This window comes from Schistocerca nitens, chromosome 4, assembly GCF_023898315.1.
Source record: "Schistocerca nitens isolate TAMUIC-IGC-003100 chromosome 4, iqSchNite1.1, whole genome shotgun sequence".
NCBI lineage: Eukaryota > Metazoa > Arthropoda > Insecta > Orthoptera > Acrididae > Schistocerca > Schistocerca nitens.
In genome coordinates, this window is record NC_064617.1 from 532,505,670 (window position 1) to 532,522,369 (window position 16,700).

The following is a 16,700-nucleotide window of genomic DNA, read 5'->3' on the forward strand; positions in this document are numbered from 1 at the left end:
GCTCTGCACAGCCATCATTCGTCCTCTGCTGAGGCATCGGCCGTTCGTGAACCAGCAAAGGGTGTGGATTCGTATGACGTTTGTTTGTGTCGCCTGTGTACCGTCTTCTCTCTCAAAAACTACGACGAAACATTGGCAGTGTCCCCAGAACAGAAACGCCAACCGCAATAGCCATATTCTGCGAGCAGACAAACGTGAATCGGCAAGGTCGCCCCCTTTCCGTGGTCGACTGTCAATCACTTTTTTTGAGTATAGAGGCGTTATGTCGCTTTGGTAGTGACCCAGGGGTTTCACTGCGTACCAGGACTGCAGACGCGAACGTACAAACAAACCAATGATCGCATAACTTTATTTTCTCGAGCTGATACTTCACGATTACTCTTCGCATCAACGAACTGGGACTGGTGCATTGCAGAGACTGCTGTAAAGTTCAGCTGCCTAGACCATATAGCATTTGGCCGGAGCTGAGAGCGCGCGGTGTACAGGTGCGTGTGGTTGTGTGTGCGCAGGACTTCGAGTGGCTGGTGCTGACGAAGCTGAAGTGGGAGCTGTCTGCGGTGACGGCGCACGACTTCCTGCCGCACCTGCTCGAGAGGCTGCCGCTCGTCGCCTGCGACCTGCACGCCGTGCGCCGACACGCCCACACCTACATCGCGCTCTGCGCCCGCGGTGAGTACGCCACGCCTCTCTCTGCTCATGCCCACAGTAGTAAGATTAGCGCCATCCGCTGGTAATTTTCATGCGCAACTGGTTTCGGTGTTGCGGTACACCATTTCAGGCCCCTCTGTGACTGTGGGTGATCACGCTGATACCGAGGACGTACTGTAGACGTTAGCTAAACTGAAGCTTCTTATCGCCTTTGTTGTGTACAGCAGTACATCGTGTATCGTCACACTCATATAGGCGACAAGAAGGCTTAGCGGATGCCGATGATGTTTTGAGCCATCTACACAAAGTATATATGATTACCGGTGTAAATCTGATCACCCAGAGGCATATAGAGGCCTGAAGACGGTGTACGGCAACACCGAAAAAACCATGGTGTCGTCTTTACTACATATGACATCCACCAATATTCACCAGAAGGTACGGAGACTGGGAATCACCTGACAGGCTACCAAAATTTTCTATAATATCCCCATAAAACTCAGAAACTTCATGTTGCATCTTTATTTCCGCCGTCATCTTCAAAGTAGTCTCCTCGCGCTTATAGGCAACGCTCACAGCGATTTTCTCATTGCTGGAAGTCTGTCGACTGAATCGTATTCAAAATAATATGCGATTCCGCCCGAATCTCTTCTAACACCGCCCTTTCGACTCCAGTTTCAGTTTCTGGAACAGGAAGAAATCGCAGGTAAACAGACCAGATGAGTAGGGTGGGCGAGCGCCAGTTGTCAACCCCAGAAAGGGTTATCAACAAGGCATTTTCGCACTCCTTACCTCAGTAAGTACGGTGATAATAGCAGCAGTTCTGGTCAGTTTTCACGAGGTCCCTCCTGGGAGCAAGGGGAATACCAGATTTGTTCCATATAATCCCCGCTGTTAAATTCCTAATTAGAAAAATCAGTCACGCAATTACCAAATAAATAGAGTCAAATCCAGAAATATAAACGAACATAGGCTGCAAAGAGTCAGCGAGCTCGCAACCAGCCCACCCATTCCCCGAGTGATGTAAAAGTTCTTTTTTGACTGGCAGAGAGCACCCCATCTCATTCCTCCAAGGCAGTGAAAATTCCTGGCAGTACCGGGAATTGAAACCGAGTCCTCCACCCGGTAGTCTGACCCGCTAACCTCGCAGCTACAGAGGTGGACACATCAAGAGATCGCTACTTGTATTTTCTTATCCACTTCTCCCCCTATAACTAATGTTTAAAAATACCCTGACGGTGACCAGTTGGGCCAACAACACTCTATTGCTGTCACACATTCGGAAAAATTTAATCCCCAATAGTTACCCTGAAAGGGTCGATTTCACTATGTGTACTCAAAGAAAGAGAAGGACAGAAAACGCTGTCATGTCTGCCCTACCCGTGGTAGAAATCGTAGCAAGGGCGACGACGTGGCCAGAGCCCCGACCGCCACCATCATCGGGAACGCTGAATGGGAACCAGTGTGTCCCGTCGTGGTGAGAGACCGGCCGACAGCAGGACGAAGCGTTGGCGCAGCTGGCTTATGAATGAGGTGGCCGTGCCGGGATATTTATAGCCAGCGAGCAGCTATAGAGGGGACGGACGGAAGTCTGGATTTGATAGCCGGTATCGGCCGCGATAAGCGCTGCCGGCGCGGGGTGCGGGCGTGGCCGGACCTAGGTCGAGCTCACTCCACATGCGGCCCTGGCGCAGGCCGCTGGGGACGCGGCGTGTCAGGGTCTACGGGATAGACAAAAGTGGTGCAGGGTGGCGCAGAGGTTGTAGCATTCGGAAGGGAAGATGCTCTGTCCGTCCAGATTCACATTTTCCGCGATTTATCCAAATACGAGGGTCGTCCAGAAAGTAATGCACCAGACAACAACAATGATACGACTGCGAAATTTCAGGTATACATTATTTGATCTTTCCGGAACGCGCGCAAATTTTCCATTTCCTCCGACAGATAGCGTAGCTGCATCAGTCTTTCAAAATGGCGTCTGTAAGTGATGTACGTTACATGCAGCTTGTCGTCATTGAATTACTCATTGCGGAAAAATAAACTGTTGGGAACATTCACTAACGTTTGTGTGCACTTATGGAGCATCTGCAGTTGACAGATATGCGGTTAGCCGCTGGGAAAAGAGGGAGAGGCCATTACGAGAAGGCGGTTCGACAGAGCTCCAAGATTTCCGCGTTGCGGAGGCCATCTACGGCTGTCACACCTGATAGGATGCAACTTGCTCATGTGCTCATTCGTCATGCTAAGAGGCAGCATCTTTAATTCTGAAGCATATGTGAACACATTAACCAAACTCAAGAAGAGCTTCCAGCGACTTCGGCGCCATAACGACCCAGGCCTGCCTCACACGTTTGAGGATTTCGGAACACATCATCCTACAACCCTGATCTAGCTCCCTCATATTTCCTCTTGTTTGGGTCATTAAAGGAGGTCATTCGTGGAAGACATTCTGAGAATAACAAAGAGGTAATTCGCACGGTGAAGAAATGGCTTTGTGACCAGAACAAGGAGTGATACTAATATCGAGAGGGCATACACGCTCGTGGTCTGGTGGCTAGCGTTGCTGCCTCCGGATCACGGAGTCCCGGGTTCGATTCCCGGTCGGGTTGGGGATTTTCTCTGCCCGAGGACTGGGTGTTTGTGTTGTCCTCATGATTTCATCATCATTCATGACGTGGCTAAATTGGATTGTGTAAAAATTGGGACTTTGTATGGGCGCTGATGACTGCGCCGAAGTTGAGCGCCCCACAAACCAAACATCATCATCTCACGCACTGTGTCTCGCTTGAGGAACGTGGAAAAATTAGATGTGTAGCAGAAACATAATTCTTTGTTGTGTGTACTTTTCATTGTGTTCAGTAAATAATTGCTGAAGAAGAATGTGGTGCATCACTTTCTGGGCGACCCGCATAGCTTTAGGCAGTCCAATTCAACGGGAATTGCTGACCATTTCTCAAATTCTGCTTTACTCAATTTGTCGTTAACGTAAATGTGTATACACAGCCAAAGAAAATACTTGGACACAAAGATCGCGAATTAGGGCGCAGAAAAACGAAAGCGCCATTCAACAATCTGTCCTTCCTGCCGTGTTAGTAGCACTCCTTACTTAATCGAGATTAACCGAAATTTTGTAGAAACAAGACCTAACCTCACAACCCAAGCAAGTTTCAATGATGGTTGTACGTTTAGAAGGGAAAATGCGGCAACTAGAACTGCATTTCCACTAGCACCGCATTTTCAGAATCGGTACTAGAGTGTTTACATGACCAGGCACTAGCGGTGTTGGGAATACGATTGACGAAACTCGATTTTGGGAGCTCCATGTAAACGTAGTGGCAGTTACAATAACCATCAACATTTACAAAAAAAACTAATTTTTTTGAAACATAGAAATTAACGTATTACTCTGAAATAACGAAACAATATTTCTTCGCTATTGGCAAAAGACGGAAATGATTTTTAATTTCTAAACACAGAAGTAATGAAGTGTTTCTAGTGATGTATTGAGAACGAAATTAATTCCGTCCTACCTTTTTTCTAGGAGACACGGTGCTGCGTTAAACACAGTAGTAAATCCATCTCACCACCCGATACACACGTCTTGCATACATTCCATAAACAAATATTAATCGCGCACTCCAGAAACACATTTAGTGTGGTGTATCAACATTTCTGACTTCGGCCCGACAGTCACTTGTTTCAGAACGCTACCAACCTTAGCCCAGCATACAACTCAGTGTAAACGGCATTGTTGTCGCCATTCTATTCTGTCTTCGAAGTTCGATGTGCTGGGTTTTGTTTCATATATAAGAGACGAAGAACAATGGGCACAATTAAATGTACTGGCTAACAGTATTTCAAATACAATACGTGAAGAGTACATGCGGACACGACATAACAGACATACCTATGTGAAAAGTAACAACAATCTCCAGAGGGTGGACAGCGATACTCACAGTGACAGCGAAAACAATGACAATGAGGAGGAACAGGAGGAAGCCGAGATGTGGCAGTAAATAACCATAAGGTGCTGGCGATCTAGTCAAAAAATCACCAAATGCTGCGCACAGATGGGCCTCTAAAGTTAATACATAGGATTAATAATAAATAGGTTAAGCAATACTATTTCTCTACAAATAACCGTTTGTGTGTGAGTGTGTGTGTGTGACTGGCGGTCAACGCCTAGAAGAAACCATTCCGAGATGTTCACCGTCAGTCACATTCTTTGAAGGTACTAACAAATCTCTCTTCTATCCTATCATCTTTTTTTATATTCTTCTTAAAAACAACAATATTTATATTTCAACCTTAAATTATTGTTATTTTGGAAAGTATCATTCTTTGTAAATGTTGTAGATAAAACAAAAGAAAAGGAAACTGTAAAAAGACGAAACATGAAAATTGTAAGATGTACGACCTGTTTTAAAACATCAGGTGACAGGTCTATAATTTGTCAATAAATGTGCTACTGCCCATCAGCCACCGTGAAGAGTAAGGGGGTTAGACACAGTCCTTAGAGAGATTGGTGATTGTTTCCAGCAGTTATACGGATGAGTTTTTAGAAATTACTCACACGCAAGAGTTTTTGCGTTGACCGTTTTAAGTAAAATATATTGCGACCTATATAGGAAAAACATCCTGTAAGTGAGGGGTGGAAATGCGAATCACTGGAACATTCACTCTATTCATAAGAGTTGACTCTTCACGCATCTTCGAACCAAATTATATTTGTTGGTGGAAAAAATTCGGAATCCAGTGGGAGAGTTATTGTAGTCGCATTACAGGAATTTGGCAGACCTTTCAGGAGTGGACTTCGAGAGCGAGGTGGTGCAGTGGTAAACAGTGGACTCGTATTCCAGAGGACGTCGGTTCAAATACCTGCCGTACCATGCAGATTTGTTCTTTGCGATTTCTCTAAATTTCTTAAGATAAATGCTGAGATTGATCCTTTGAATAAATGCGATCAGTTTCCTTCGCCTATGCTTGTCTTGTGCTGCGTCCTTAGTGACATCGTCATCTTCGGGACGTTGAACTCCACTTACAAAAAGGCAAAGGGAACAACTTCCCACCCATATCTGGCAGTCTCGAATGCCAGGGCGAGAAATTTTCACTTCGCCCTGGTAGAATGCTGAGCTGAGATGCATCGCTACATAGGAATAGTGCTACCAAGCGCAGATCTGGACAGAATTTTGCTACTAGCCGGTTTATCTGCTTCTGTATGTGAGTTGTCTGCCTACCATGCACAGCAAACCGGATCTTTAAAAAAGCAGACGGCCAGGCTCTTCAAGGTCTCGGCAAAGGTCATTGCATTCCCTCGGTAGGTGATACAGGCACTTTGGCGAGGAGGGAGATAAATGTGTGTGTGTGTGTGTGTGTCTGTGTGTGTGTATCTGTGTATATATGTGTGTATAGAGGAGGAATGGGCGAAAGAGAGGCGAGGGCTCCATTCAGTTCGCCGACCTCGGGCGCTGCGTCACCCGCTGGCCTTGGCAGATTCGCCAAAATTGCGCGCCACGAACAGCGCTACTGGCCGTGCTGGCGATGTGCGGTTTCACTGTCGTCGCTTCCATTACACGTACTTACCTCCAGAGTGCTGTAGGGGCTGGGCTGGGTTCGAAATGTACGCAGCCCGGTGCCTTCAACAAAGAGCTCGACTGATTGTCTTGACACTTTTTTTCCCCAAATGCCCAGTGCTCGGTCTGTAATCACTTCGATGCCAATTCGACTTTCGCTTTGTATCGTAACTTTTCTACTTTATAAAAGTTTGTTGTGTCTCCTAAACAGTGTCCAGCACGATAACCGTTATTTCGTCTGACACAGCGTGTCCCAGTTCCGTGTGTATGAAAAATAAAATTCGTGAGTTATGTGCTCAAAGTCACTGTCTTTATTCTCCCCCACGAATCAATACACAGCAGAAATAGTTTTAAAAATGTTTTTGGAACAGTCACTCTAATCCTTTTTTTGTAATTGCATTTAGTGCTGCAGCACAGGTTTCCTGAATGTCCTTGAATGCACCTTAACGGAGTCCTTTCATTGCTAATTTCAATTTGGGGAACAGCCAGACGTCGGCTGGGGCCACATCCTTCGAATACGGCAGGTGATCCAAGTCTGCCATCCGTTTGTTGTCCAGACACTCAAAAATGGTTCAAATGGCTCTGAGCACTATGGGACTCAACAGCTTAGGTCATAAGTCCCCTAGAACTTAGAACTACTTAAACCTAACTAACCTAAGGACATCACACACACCCATGCCCGAGGCAGGATTCGAACCTGCGACCGTAGCAGTCCCGCGGTTCCGGACTGCAGCGCCAGAACCGCTAGGCCACCACGGCCGGCTCCAGACACTCACGCACGTTCTTCACTTCGTTGGTTGGCTAGGGCGTTGTCGTGGAGGAGTGATCTGGACCCTGCCTCTCTGTATTCGGGTCGAATTAGACGAATTCACTGGCTTTAGTACAAAACCTGATGTTACCTCATTGCTCCACCTCCATTTTCCGACGAGTGTCAGACACGTTCGAAGCCAGGAAACCTGCTGCCTCGATGATAACTAATGCGTTGACCTACACAGCTGTTGTTGAAACTTCAAGGCTCGTAATACCGCAGCTCGACACAAGATAGCACCGCAGTTGGGAATTTACGCTAGATATCCTAACGGAACTGAGACATACTGTGTATTCTGGATGAATGAGGTTCAACTCTTCCTCATGCCGTCCTAATTCAGGTTTTTCGTTGTTTCTCTAAATCCACCGTGTTCTATCCTTGAATACACCACAGGTACGAAATACTGGTCCGACCGATTCTGAAATGTTCAACAGTCTGGGTCCCTTGTCAGATCGAATTCATAGAAGAGAGAGAGAGAGAGAGAGAGAGAGAAAATATTCAACGAAGAGCGGCGTGCTTCGTCACGAGATCATTCAGACGGTGCTAAAATAATTAGGGAGGTGATCAACAGACTCGAGTGGCAGACGCTACAAGGAACGTTTACTGTTTCCAGGAAGCGTCGGACAACATACTAGTTCTTCCCACATACGCCCCGCGAAATGATCACGAGAAAATCAGAAAAAGTAGATCTCATGTGGAGGTTTACGGACAATTATTCTTCTCAAGCGTTATTCGCGACTGTAACAGGGATGGGTGGAAAATTTAGTGGTTCCAGAACGACCCTCCAACACAGCTTAAGAGAAGACGGGACGTCAAATTTCGTCTTCCTCTTTGTTTACTCCTTCCCATACAATCGGTAACTCGATTTCCTTACACTTCTTAATACGTCGGTTGTCGAATTCCTTTTGAACTGTACTTCTCCTGCCTCATTCGGCAACCTCTGACTAAATTTTGAAAAGTTACTCTGTTTAACTTATGCAATGTGTCCAATAGAAAGTAACTTGTGACAGTGCATTTAGTGGCCAAAAATCTCATTAGCGGCCGTGACTGGTGACAGTGAACATTTACTGTACACGAAAGTACTCTTAGCACCCACTCCAGTTACCTTCCCTTACCTCATACTGCTGTGGGACCCACCCCGCCTTCCTTGCTTTGACTTAAAACCAATGATGCCAGATGGGCCGCGACAGACAAGCTGTGACGCCGAGGCTACGGAAATGGCCGCGTTGCCCAGAGAAGCTCTTCATCCTACTCCCTACTCTTTGAAGAGAGCGCTAAGATCCTAAATTTGGAGGGAAAAATGCCATTTTGACCGGAAACGTCATGTTGGGACAGTTACTTTTAGTAGAGCCACATCCGATGGCTCTCCCATCCTTTTCCAAATCTGCCTCTCCCTCAGAAACTAGTTTTTGCTAGCGTGAAATCCGTGATGGCAGTGAGAAAGATGGTACTAATTGCACACACAGTACTGTGATTTGCGGGTAGCGGGGATTTGCCGGCTGCGCACGCCGCGGCAGACAGATATGGCGGGCGCGCGGCAAGGTGAGGACGGGCCGCGGTGCTCGGCGCGGCCTTGGGCCGCTCGCGGGGCCGTGGGAACCCGCGTCGTGTCGCGGCGCCGCTCGACTGTGACGCCGCCGCCGCCGCCGGCTCAGTCGCCACGCCCGCCGCCCGCTCCGCCCACCTGCATCCGGCTGGCCTCCCCTCCCCTGCCCCCGGCCGCCACCAGCGCCGCGCCGCGGCCGGCGTTCCTATTAAGTAGCGGGCCACGGGGTGACTCGTATAAACACGGGTCGCCAGCCCATCCTGCGTTGTCGCTCGAAGCGAGGGACCGTGTTCGCTGCGTTCGCGCCGCCTTCTGTCACGAAACAAACGATACGCAGGCGTCTTGTAGCTGGCGTATGTGTGTGACCAGCTCGCACGCTTTGAACTCGTGTCTGCCGACGCCATTCTGTTCCGTATGTCAAAACTTACGAAAATCGTGCCAGGAAATCTTTATCGAGGTTGGTTCCTTACTTCAAATTGGAAGAATAAGAGGATATTCTTCCTTCGAAAAGTACGATACTTTCTGTGTATCAAAATGAGCGGAGGGATTTTTCACACCGAACCACTAGCTTACTTCAGCGGCGAATGATGTTTGGTAAACGAGAGAGTAGCAACTAGGTTATTACGCATTCGTGTTCGGACACGATTCAGCTGGCGCTTAACAATTTTCTTTTGTAAAGTATGCACTGCAGTATTGTACGTAAAGCGAAAGACAGTGAAACGACAAATCTTGCAGCAACGCTTATCTTGAAAGAGGCGGTAAAAGAGATCAAAGATAAAAAAAAAGGCTACCCGGAATTATCAAAGAGATTCGAAAGGTAGCTACGATGTGTTTCCTGGAGGTCTGAACACCGAAAACTTTTCCACATGGACATTTCCCGAAAGTTGATTCAATTGTCTGTTATAGATTGAATGCCGGTGGTGTGAAAGTCCAACTTAGTCTACTCGTCTATGGGAAATCATTCCTGCAAAAATAAAACTGGAGCCGGTGCTATACCTGTATACAGTGAGATTCTGACCCTGGCGGGTCGACTAGGCAAGACACCAGTTATTCAAAATACTGTTTGACCTTCTCATCTGTTTTTCCAGCTGGGCATTCCGTCTGCCTTGCAGTACTTTAGCTGAATGGTCATTACCTATGTGCCGTAGGTCCTGTATAGGGGATACTTCATATTCTACTAGCACTACTGCTCAACGAAAGAGAACAAATGTTACTGACCTCTCTAGCGAGCCAAGTTGCCGAGTCACAAGGAACAGTATAATAGCGGTTGAACCCGAACTGGTGACAGACACTGTTCACTTCCTCGCCGTTAGCGGGGTTGGACCGGTGGGTGCTACTCGATCTGTCAGTTTTTCATTTTACTGTACGTTTTACTATACTAACCAAATGATTGACCTAGTGTGAAACAGCGCTTTTGCATACGGTACTACGTGACACTCCAAATGCTTTACAGTCAATTATTACTAGTTATTCCTTCTTCTTTGCCATAAGCATATGAGACACCTTAGCTGTTATAAAGGATCAAAAAGAGTTAAAATCATCAAAACACAATTCAAACAATAGTATACAAAGCGACGTATATTTGGCTACATGTTTGTAACTATTTTGTTTACCGAGACATTGCAATCCTACTCAGATTTATGTGTGGGGTTCCACGTAGTTGAAAACTGAGAAATATAAATTTTTGAGCAAAGTACGAGCCGAAAAGTAGACTTTAGTTTTTTTGCCCCTGTGTATGGTTCCTAAAGGTAATTCGGAACAGAATGGTTCCCCCGTATAAGTCTCCCCTATATAACTCAGCAGTTTCAGAAGTGTCACAAGGACACCGTCTGACAATTAACTAACAGTTATACGGGGTGTACTACTTCAAGCTTTAGAGTTTGTATTGGAATTGATATGAATAAAGCGACGCAGTGACATGTTATACAAATGATTTTATTTGAGCATCAACGCTTTGAGAATCAATAATATGCTAATGCAGTCGTTCTCCGGTTCATGTACGACCGCAATATTTTCAAAATCCGTTGCATTAAAGACTTACTTGATGTAACTAGCATCGACGCCTGCATTTCACCGAGAGAGTCCTTTTGAATGAGTTTTCTGACTCGTATTTTTGTACAACAGCGTTTAGAAAATAATATATCTGTTTGAACAAAAATGGTTCAAATGGCTCTGAGCACTATGGGACTTAACAGCTACGGTCATCAGTCCCCTAGAACTTAGAACTACTTAAACCTAACTAACCTAAGGACAACACACAACACCCAGTGCTGTTTGAACAAACTTGCGGTCCGTGAATATCAAAATTGTCCAGATTTGCGGTTTTGCGTGATTTTTCTTGTGCCTCGAAAATGTCGAACGGCTGGAAAAACGCAGTGTCAGAGGAAGTGGGTTCCTACAGAGAGACAACCGCGCTGCAACCAATGAAGTGTTTGCCGACAAAGGGTACCCAGACACTTCAGCCCAAGGACAAACGCTGCTGGTAATGTTATGATTTCGAGTCTAAGGCGCGGGAGGCCTGGTTTGGGTTGGCGGGTGACATTGCGCACGTACACTGCAGCCTGTAATGTCGCGGCTTGTTACGTGTTTGCCCACTGCAGAGCAAGAAAGATCATTATCTGTTTGAAACAGCAGTCTAAATAATTCACTATCCATATTCACGCAAGAGTAGCAACCAAATTTGGAAGTAGCTATGAAGTGAAGATTGATACAATTAAATACTTTTAGACATTCTGTTTCTATAGGCTGAGCAATATGAATACCATACATAAGATTATGGAAGCACTTTACTGCTTGTAAATGTCAATTTATTGAATCTCACTCTTCGAAAAGAACCTAACCCAATTTCTTAATATCATTAACGTTTGATAAGACTAATCGGTCTAAATGATAGAAATCAAAATAAGTTACATGACAAATCTTACACATCTGAAGCAAATATTTCTTTTATTGTACAGTCATTTTATCAACCCTTCCAACAAGATATTTCTTGACATAATATTGCAGAATAATTCTGCATGAGCACGATTTAAAATTTTATTTATTGTTATAGACCAATGCTGTACATTTGTAAGTCTGTCATTCTCTTTTTGAGTGTCTACACAATTTGTGCTATTATTATATTATTTATTATTTTCAACACAACAACTAGACAGGATTGTCACCTATAACTGCTTGATCTTTGTTCAAAATCCTCTGTTACAGTTTGACTTATTTTGCAATGCTTTTTATCTGTTGCAGATTACAAGTTTTGCCGTTACTTGCCAAGTATGATAGCTGCATCAAGTATAGCAGCAGCACTGAATGGTTTAGGATGGACTACAAAAAGTGGGTTCTCACTAAGTCAACTTCTGGACAGTCTTCAGGCTATCACCTCAACTGAAAGGGTAGGTATTCCTTCACCAGAAATTTTTTATACGGTTGTAACGTGACACGTACGAGTAATAATGAGTAACTGGAGATCACGTGTTATATATAAACGATCTCTGTATCGCAAAGTAGTCTGTAAAATAAACTGAATCCCTGACAGTTGTATTTTCCATTCCCAGGATTACTTGCAAGTATGCTTGGACCAAATAGAAGGGATGCTCAGTGCAGTCGCTCCCGTAAGTGACGCTGCCGGGGCCTGCGGTGTGACTACGAGTGGCTCAAACCCTGCCACTTCCAACAGGCCTAGTGCTGACCATGCCGCAGCATCTTCGTCACCGTCGGCCGACAAGATGCACGAAGCTGGCAAGGCCGGGACGCCTACAGATGTATGGGACATCCATTTCTGATTAAAAGCTAACACAATGCAACATGGTCAGGTGCAGTCAGGTCAACATTCCCTTCAAGCTTCAGAAGACTCTACGGACACTGAATAAATAAGTGTTAATTATACGTTAAAAGAAAAGAAAGAAACAGCAGCATTATTTTGTATTTGGCCATGATGTATGTGGTTAGCATGTCATTAGTTCATGGGCAGAAATGTAAAGGAACAGATCAAAATTTCACATGAATTTGTGTGTTATCTGAAGAACATCAGTTTTATTAATAGTAACAGCCATTTTATTTTTCTTTGTAGTGTATGAAGTGACAACACGGCTGCATGGAAACACAGAACGTTATAATACCATGTGATATGTTACATTGCCTGTGATTTGTTTCGATATGAATTGAAAACAAAGAACCACCAGCACTGGAATACATTACCTCTGGAAGAAAGATGACTTGGGGGCTATTTGAAAATTTGTGATTGGCATTTAGTCTTTTCTTCCTGAAATAAGCAATTTCACTGGACATGTAAGATGTTTTTAAAGAGAGCTCTCACAGAAAATGTAGTTTCTATTTATTTAACTGTACTGAAATTAGAAGCACAGGTAATTTTGTGCTTCTTACTCTTGCATCATTTAATAAGACACTGGCATGAGGCATTGTAAAGATTAGCCTCGTATTCTCAGCTAGTGCTAAATTATAGCCTTCATTGCCATATATATACAACAGTCTTCATTTCCAAATATGTACAATGGCCTACATTGCCAAATATGTACAATTATTATTCAAGGAAACAGTAATGCAAGAAAGTGATTTTGACAGCTTTAAATTGTAGTGAACCTGTATGTATGTCTTTCTGACAGCAGTCTTTTGAATTTGATAATGCTGATGGAAATAATAAGTGCTTCATAGACAAAATGAAATTGCTTATTTCAAACTTCAAATTATGTGTTCTGTGTAAATGTAGGAGTATTCATGGTACTACCAGCATGAATGGGGAAGTGGGTGTCAGCCCGTGTTTCATTACATATTGAACTCTAGCAGCTGGAATTTCCTGTTTTTCTGTCACAATTAAACACATAGAACAGAAGCAGTGTAAAATACTGTTACAAAAATGGAATAGAGTACTATGAGGCAAACATAAATAAAAGATAATCCTAATTGTTGGTAAGGTGCTGTAGCATCTTACAGACATAATAAGGGAAGTCACAAGTCAATTCAGTTCCTTTAATAAAGTGCAGATTATGATTTTAGAACAGTAAATTTCTGTCAATTTTAAACTCAAGCTCAGAAATCTTTTTGAATTAACCAATATTTCAACAAAGATGAGCCCAAAAAATGAGGGGAAGGCAGTTATATACGCTTCTTTAAATAACAAAGGTTAATTTGTATATTGGTAGAACGCTTAGTCAGTGATGGTTGATTTGTATATATAAACTGATGTACTGATGAATTATGTAAGAATGAGTGTGTGACATTGTTTATTTGTAACTATTCTACTGCATAAATATTATAATAAAAAGAGTCTGTTGTTCCTAGAAAAAGAAAGTGGAATATTGTAATTAGTGATGTTTATATTTTATCCTGTTTTAATTCAGTCCATGAAATGTATTGTACAGTTTTGAAAATAATGGGATACTGTAAATGTGTGGAAAATAGATTTATGCGGTTGAAAATGGTGCTGTTCATCAATACATGACAATTTAATTAGTGGTATTGTTTTTATAGTTCGTGAGTTTTGTATACTTTAGCAAGGTTCTTCAAGCCGAAGACCTCGATGGACCAGAAAAATAGAATCACCATAAATAAAATGTTATTCTTATAGTACAGAGAAATGAATTGATGTCTGTAATCCAAAAAAGATATTGTGTTTTGTTTATATAGTTATGCTGGACACTATTTAATGTGGTGTAATGTATGTTTTAAATGTTAGATAATCAAATGTGATAAAACAATGATTTAAGTTAAATACAAGTCAGTGAAAAAAGACTGTCTATTTTACTTGAAACTGCTGTAAGTAATTGTGAATTTAATGTCTTCCAAATGAATTTCAGTAATATAACTTGTAAAGTACACATAGCAAACATTTGATTTTGGTACTTAAAAGTATTTGGGCACAGATTTCCGTAATCATAGCCAATTTAGTCATTACATATTTACTTTTTGTTTATGTGATTCCCGTAATGCTGTATTAATATTATGGCTGTAGGTAATACTGGTAAATTTATGTATATATCTCAGCATTGCAGACATGTAATTGTAACAGAATTTTCACTTTAGGACACAAAGAGGGTAGAGAGCACAAATTATTTGTATATGATTTTATCTGGCTGTCATCAACTAAGAAGACATTATTACACATATCAATAGTCTCTGACGAGAGACAACGATTTGTATACAATTTTATAATTTTATTTTGCTCTCCTTACAGGCCTTATTTCACAGCACAGTTATTTTATATCAGTATTGAAATGTGCTTCAGACAGATGCACATGCTAGAAAGTGGATTACACATATAGAAATTCCATAGCACATTAATGTAATTATCCTTTCTGAAGTACAACTTGTTTTCCTTGTAACACATTCAGCAGCAAATTATGCAGTGTCATTCAGTACAATACGGGGATGAATGACATGTGATACACAAATAAATTAAACCTATATATGAATAATTGTTATACAATGTATATAAAATACTGTTAAAGTGTGTGACTTTGTAATTATTAACATGTGTGAGTGTTTGTAGACAGCAACTTAGCAAGACAGAAAATGTTTAAAAGATATTTCTTTACAGATATAACAGGAATACAGAATCAGCCTCCAAAACCTCAGAATGTACACTTTACAGAACAGCACTACTGTAAAATACAAACATACCTCAAATGTTCTGTTTCATGTCTTTCTTTGAATTTCTGCAATTTTATAGTGAGTTATGTCATTTAAAATTTGTTAATACTTTGTAATATAAATATATATATATACATATATTTAAACAAGACCAATAAAAAACTATTTCTAAAATAACTGATGCATTTTTGCTATTCCCCAATACTTTTTCAGATGTGTAGAATAATGCATTAAACAAATAAGAGACACACATCATATCAGTCATTTATCACCCATAGTGAAACTGATTGAGTAGGACTGATTGTGAAGTATGTCCTTTTTGTCATGCCTGCAAAACTATCCAAGTATATCCACCATTAAACACTACTGTATTTCTGTTGACAATATAAGACATAATTAGTTAAACAGCTACACTATTTCACAACAAAAATTTTCTACATCTGAAACAAAGTTGGTCATTAGTTATATTGTCAATCTAGTCATTCTGAACATGTTGTCAAATAGTCACTTCTTTAGTAATCTTTGTGGATTTGCTGACATACAGTGCTATAGGTGCTATAATTACAGTTAACATTCATCATTGGTCGTCCTCCATCCAAGAAATTCATCTTCACTAACCATAAAAAATAATTCCTATTATTTAATATATTTTCTCTTAAACAGATTTATGAGATTTTATTAACTTATAGATTTATTCCCCTATATCAAGGATAATACACAACTTCAGCCCGTTACCAATAACTGTGCTCACAATTTATTTATGAAGCTGAAAATTTGCTGAAATCAATATATCAGTCACACAAACCAACGGTATATGATATAATGCAATGAGACTGAACATTTTCCAGTGATTGTATATTAATAGGTTAAGAGCTAGTAAATGAAAGACATCAGTAACTGCGAAAGTTACATGATATGTTTGTACTGCATTCTCAATAAATTTCAGAAGCATACTTATAGTTCAAGAAGAATATAATAATTCCAATCCCAAAGAAAGCAGGTGTTGACAGATGTGAAAATTACCGAACTATCAGTTTAATAAGTCACAGCTGCAAAATACTAACGCAAATTCTTTAAAGACAAATGGAAAAACTGGTAGAAGCCAACCTCAGGGAAGATCAGTTTGGATTCTGTAGAAATATTGGAACACATGAGGCAATACTGACCTTTGACTTATCTTAGAAGAAAGATTAAGGAAAGGCAAACCTACGTTTCTAGCATTTGTAGACTTAGAGAAAGAAATGTTGACTGGAATACTCTCTAGCTGGCGTAAAATACAGGAAGCAAAAGGCTATTCACAATTTGTACAGAAGCCAGATGGCAGTTATGAGAGTGGAGGGGCATGAAAGAGAAGGAGTGGTTGGGAAGGGAGTGAGACAGGGTTGTAGCCTCTGTCCGATGTTATTCAATCTGTATATTGAGCAAGCAGTAAAGGAAACAAAAGAAAAATTCGGAGTAGGAATTAAAATCCATGGAGAAGAAATAAAAACTTTGAGGTTCGCCAATGACATTTTAATTCTGTCAG

General features: G+C 42.1%; 1 protein-coding gene across 1 annotated transcript in view; it reads left to right on the forward strand.

The window, feature by feature from the left end:
• Positions 1 to 15,352, forward strand: part of LOC126253199 (G1/S-specific cyclin-D2) — a 60,097-nt gene extending 44,745 nt beyond the window's left edge. The window contains exons 3-5 of the mRNA XM_049954369.1: positions 510 to 669; positions 11,816 to 11,961; positions 12,124 to 15,352. Of these exons, the coding sequence (XP_049810326.1) occupies positions 510 to 669; positions 11,816 to 11,961; positions 12,124 to 12,351 (534 nt within the window). The 3' untranslated portion in view covers positions 12,352 to 15,352. The remainder of the gene's footprint in view (positions 1 to 509; positions 670 to 11,815; positions 11,962 to 12,123) is intronic.
• Positions 15,353 to 16,700: the final 1,348 nt, after the last annotated feature.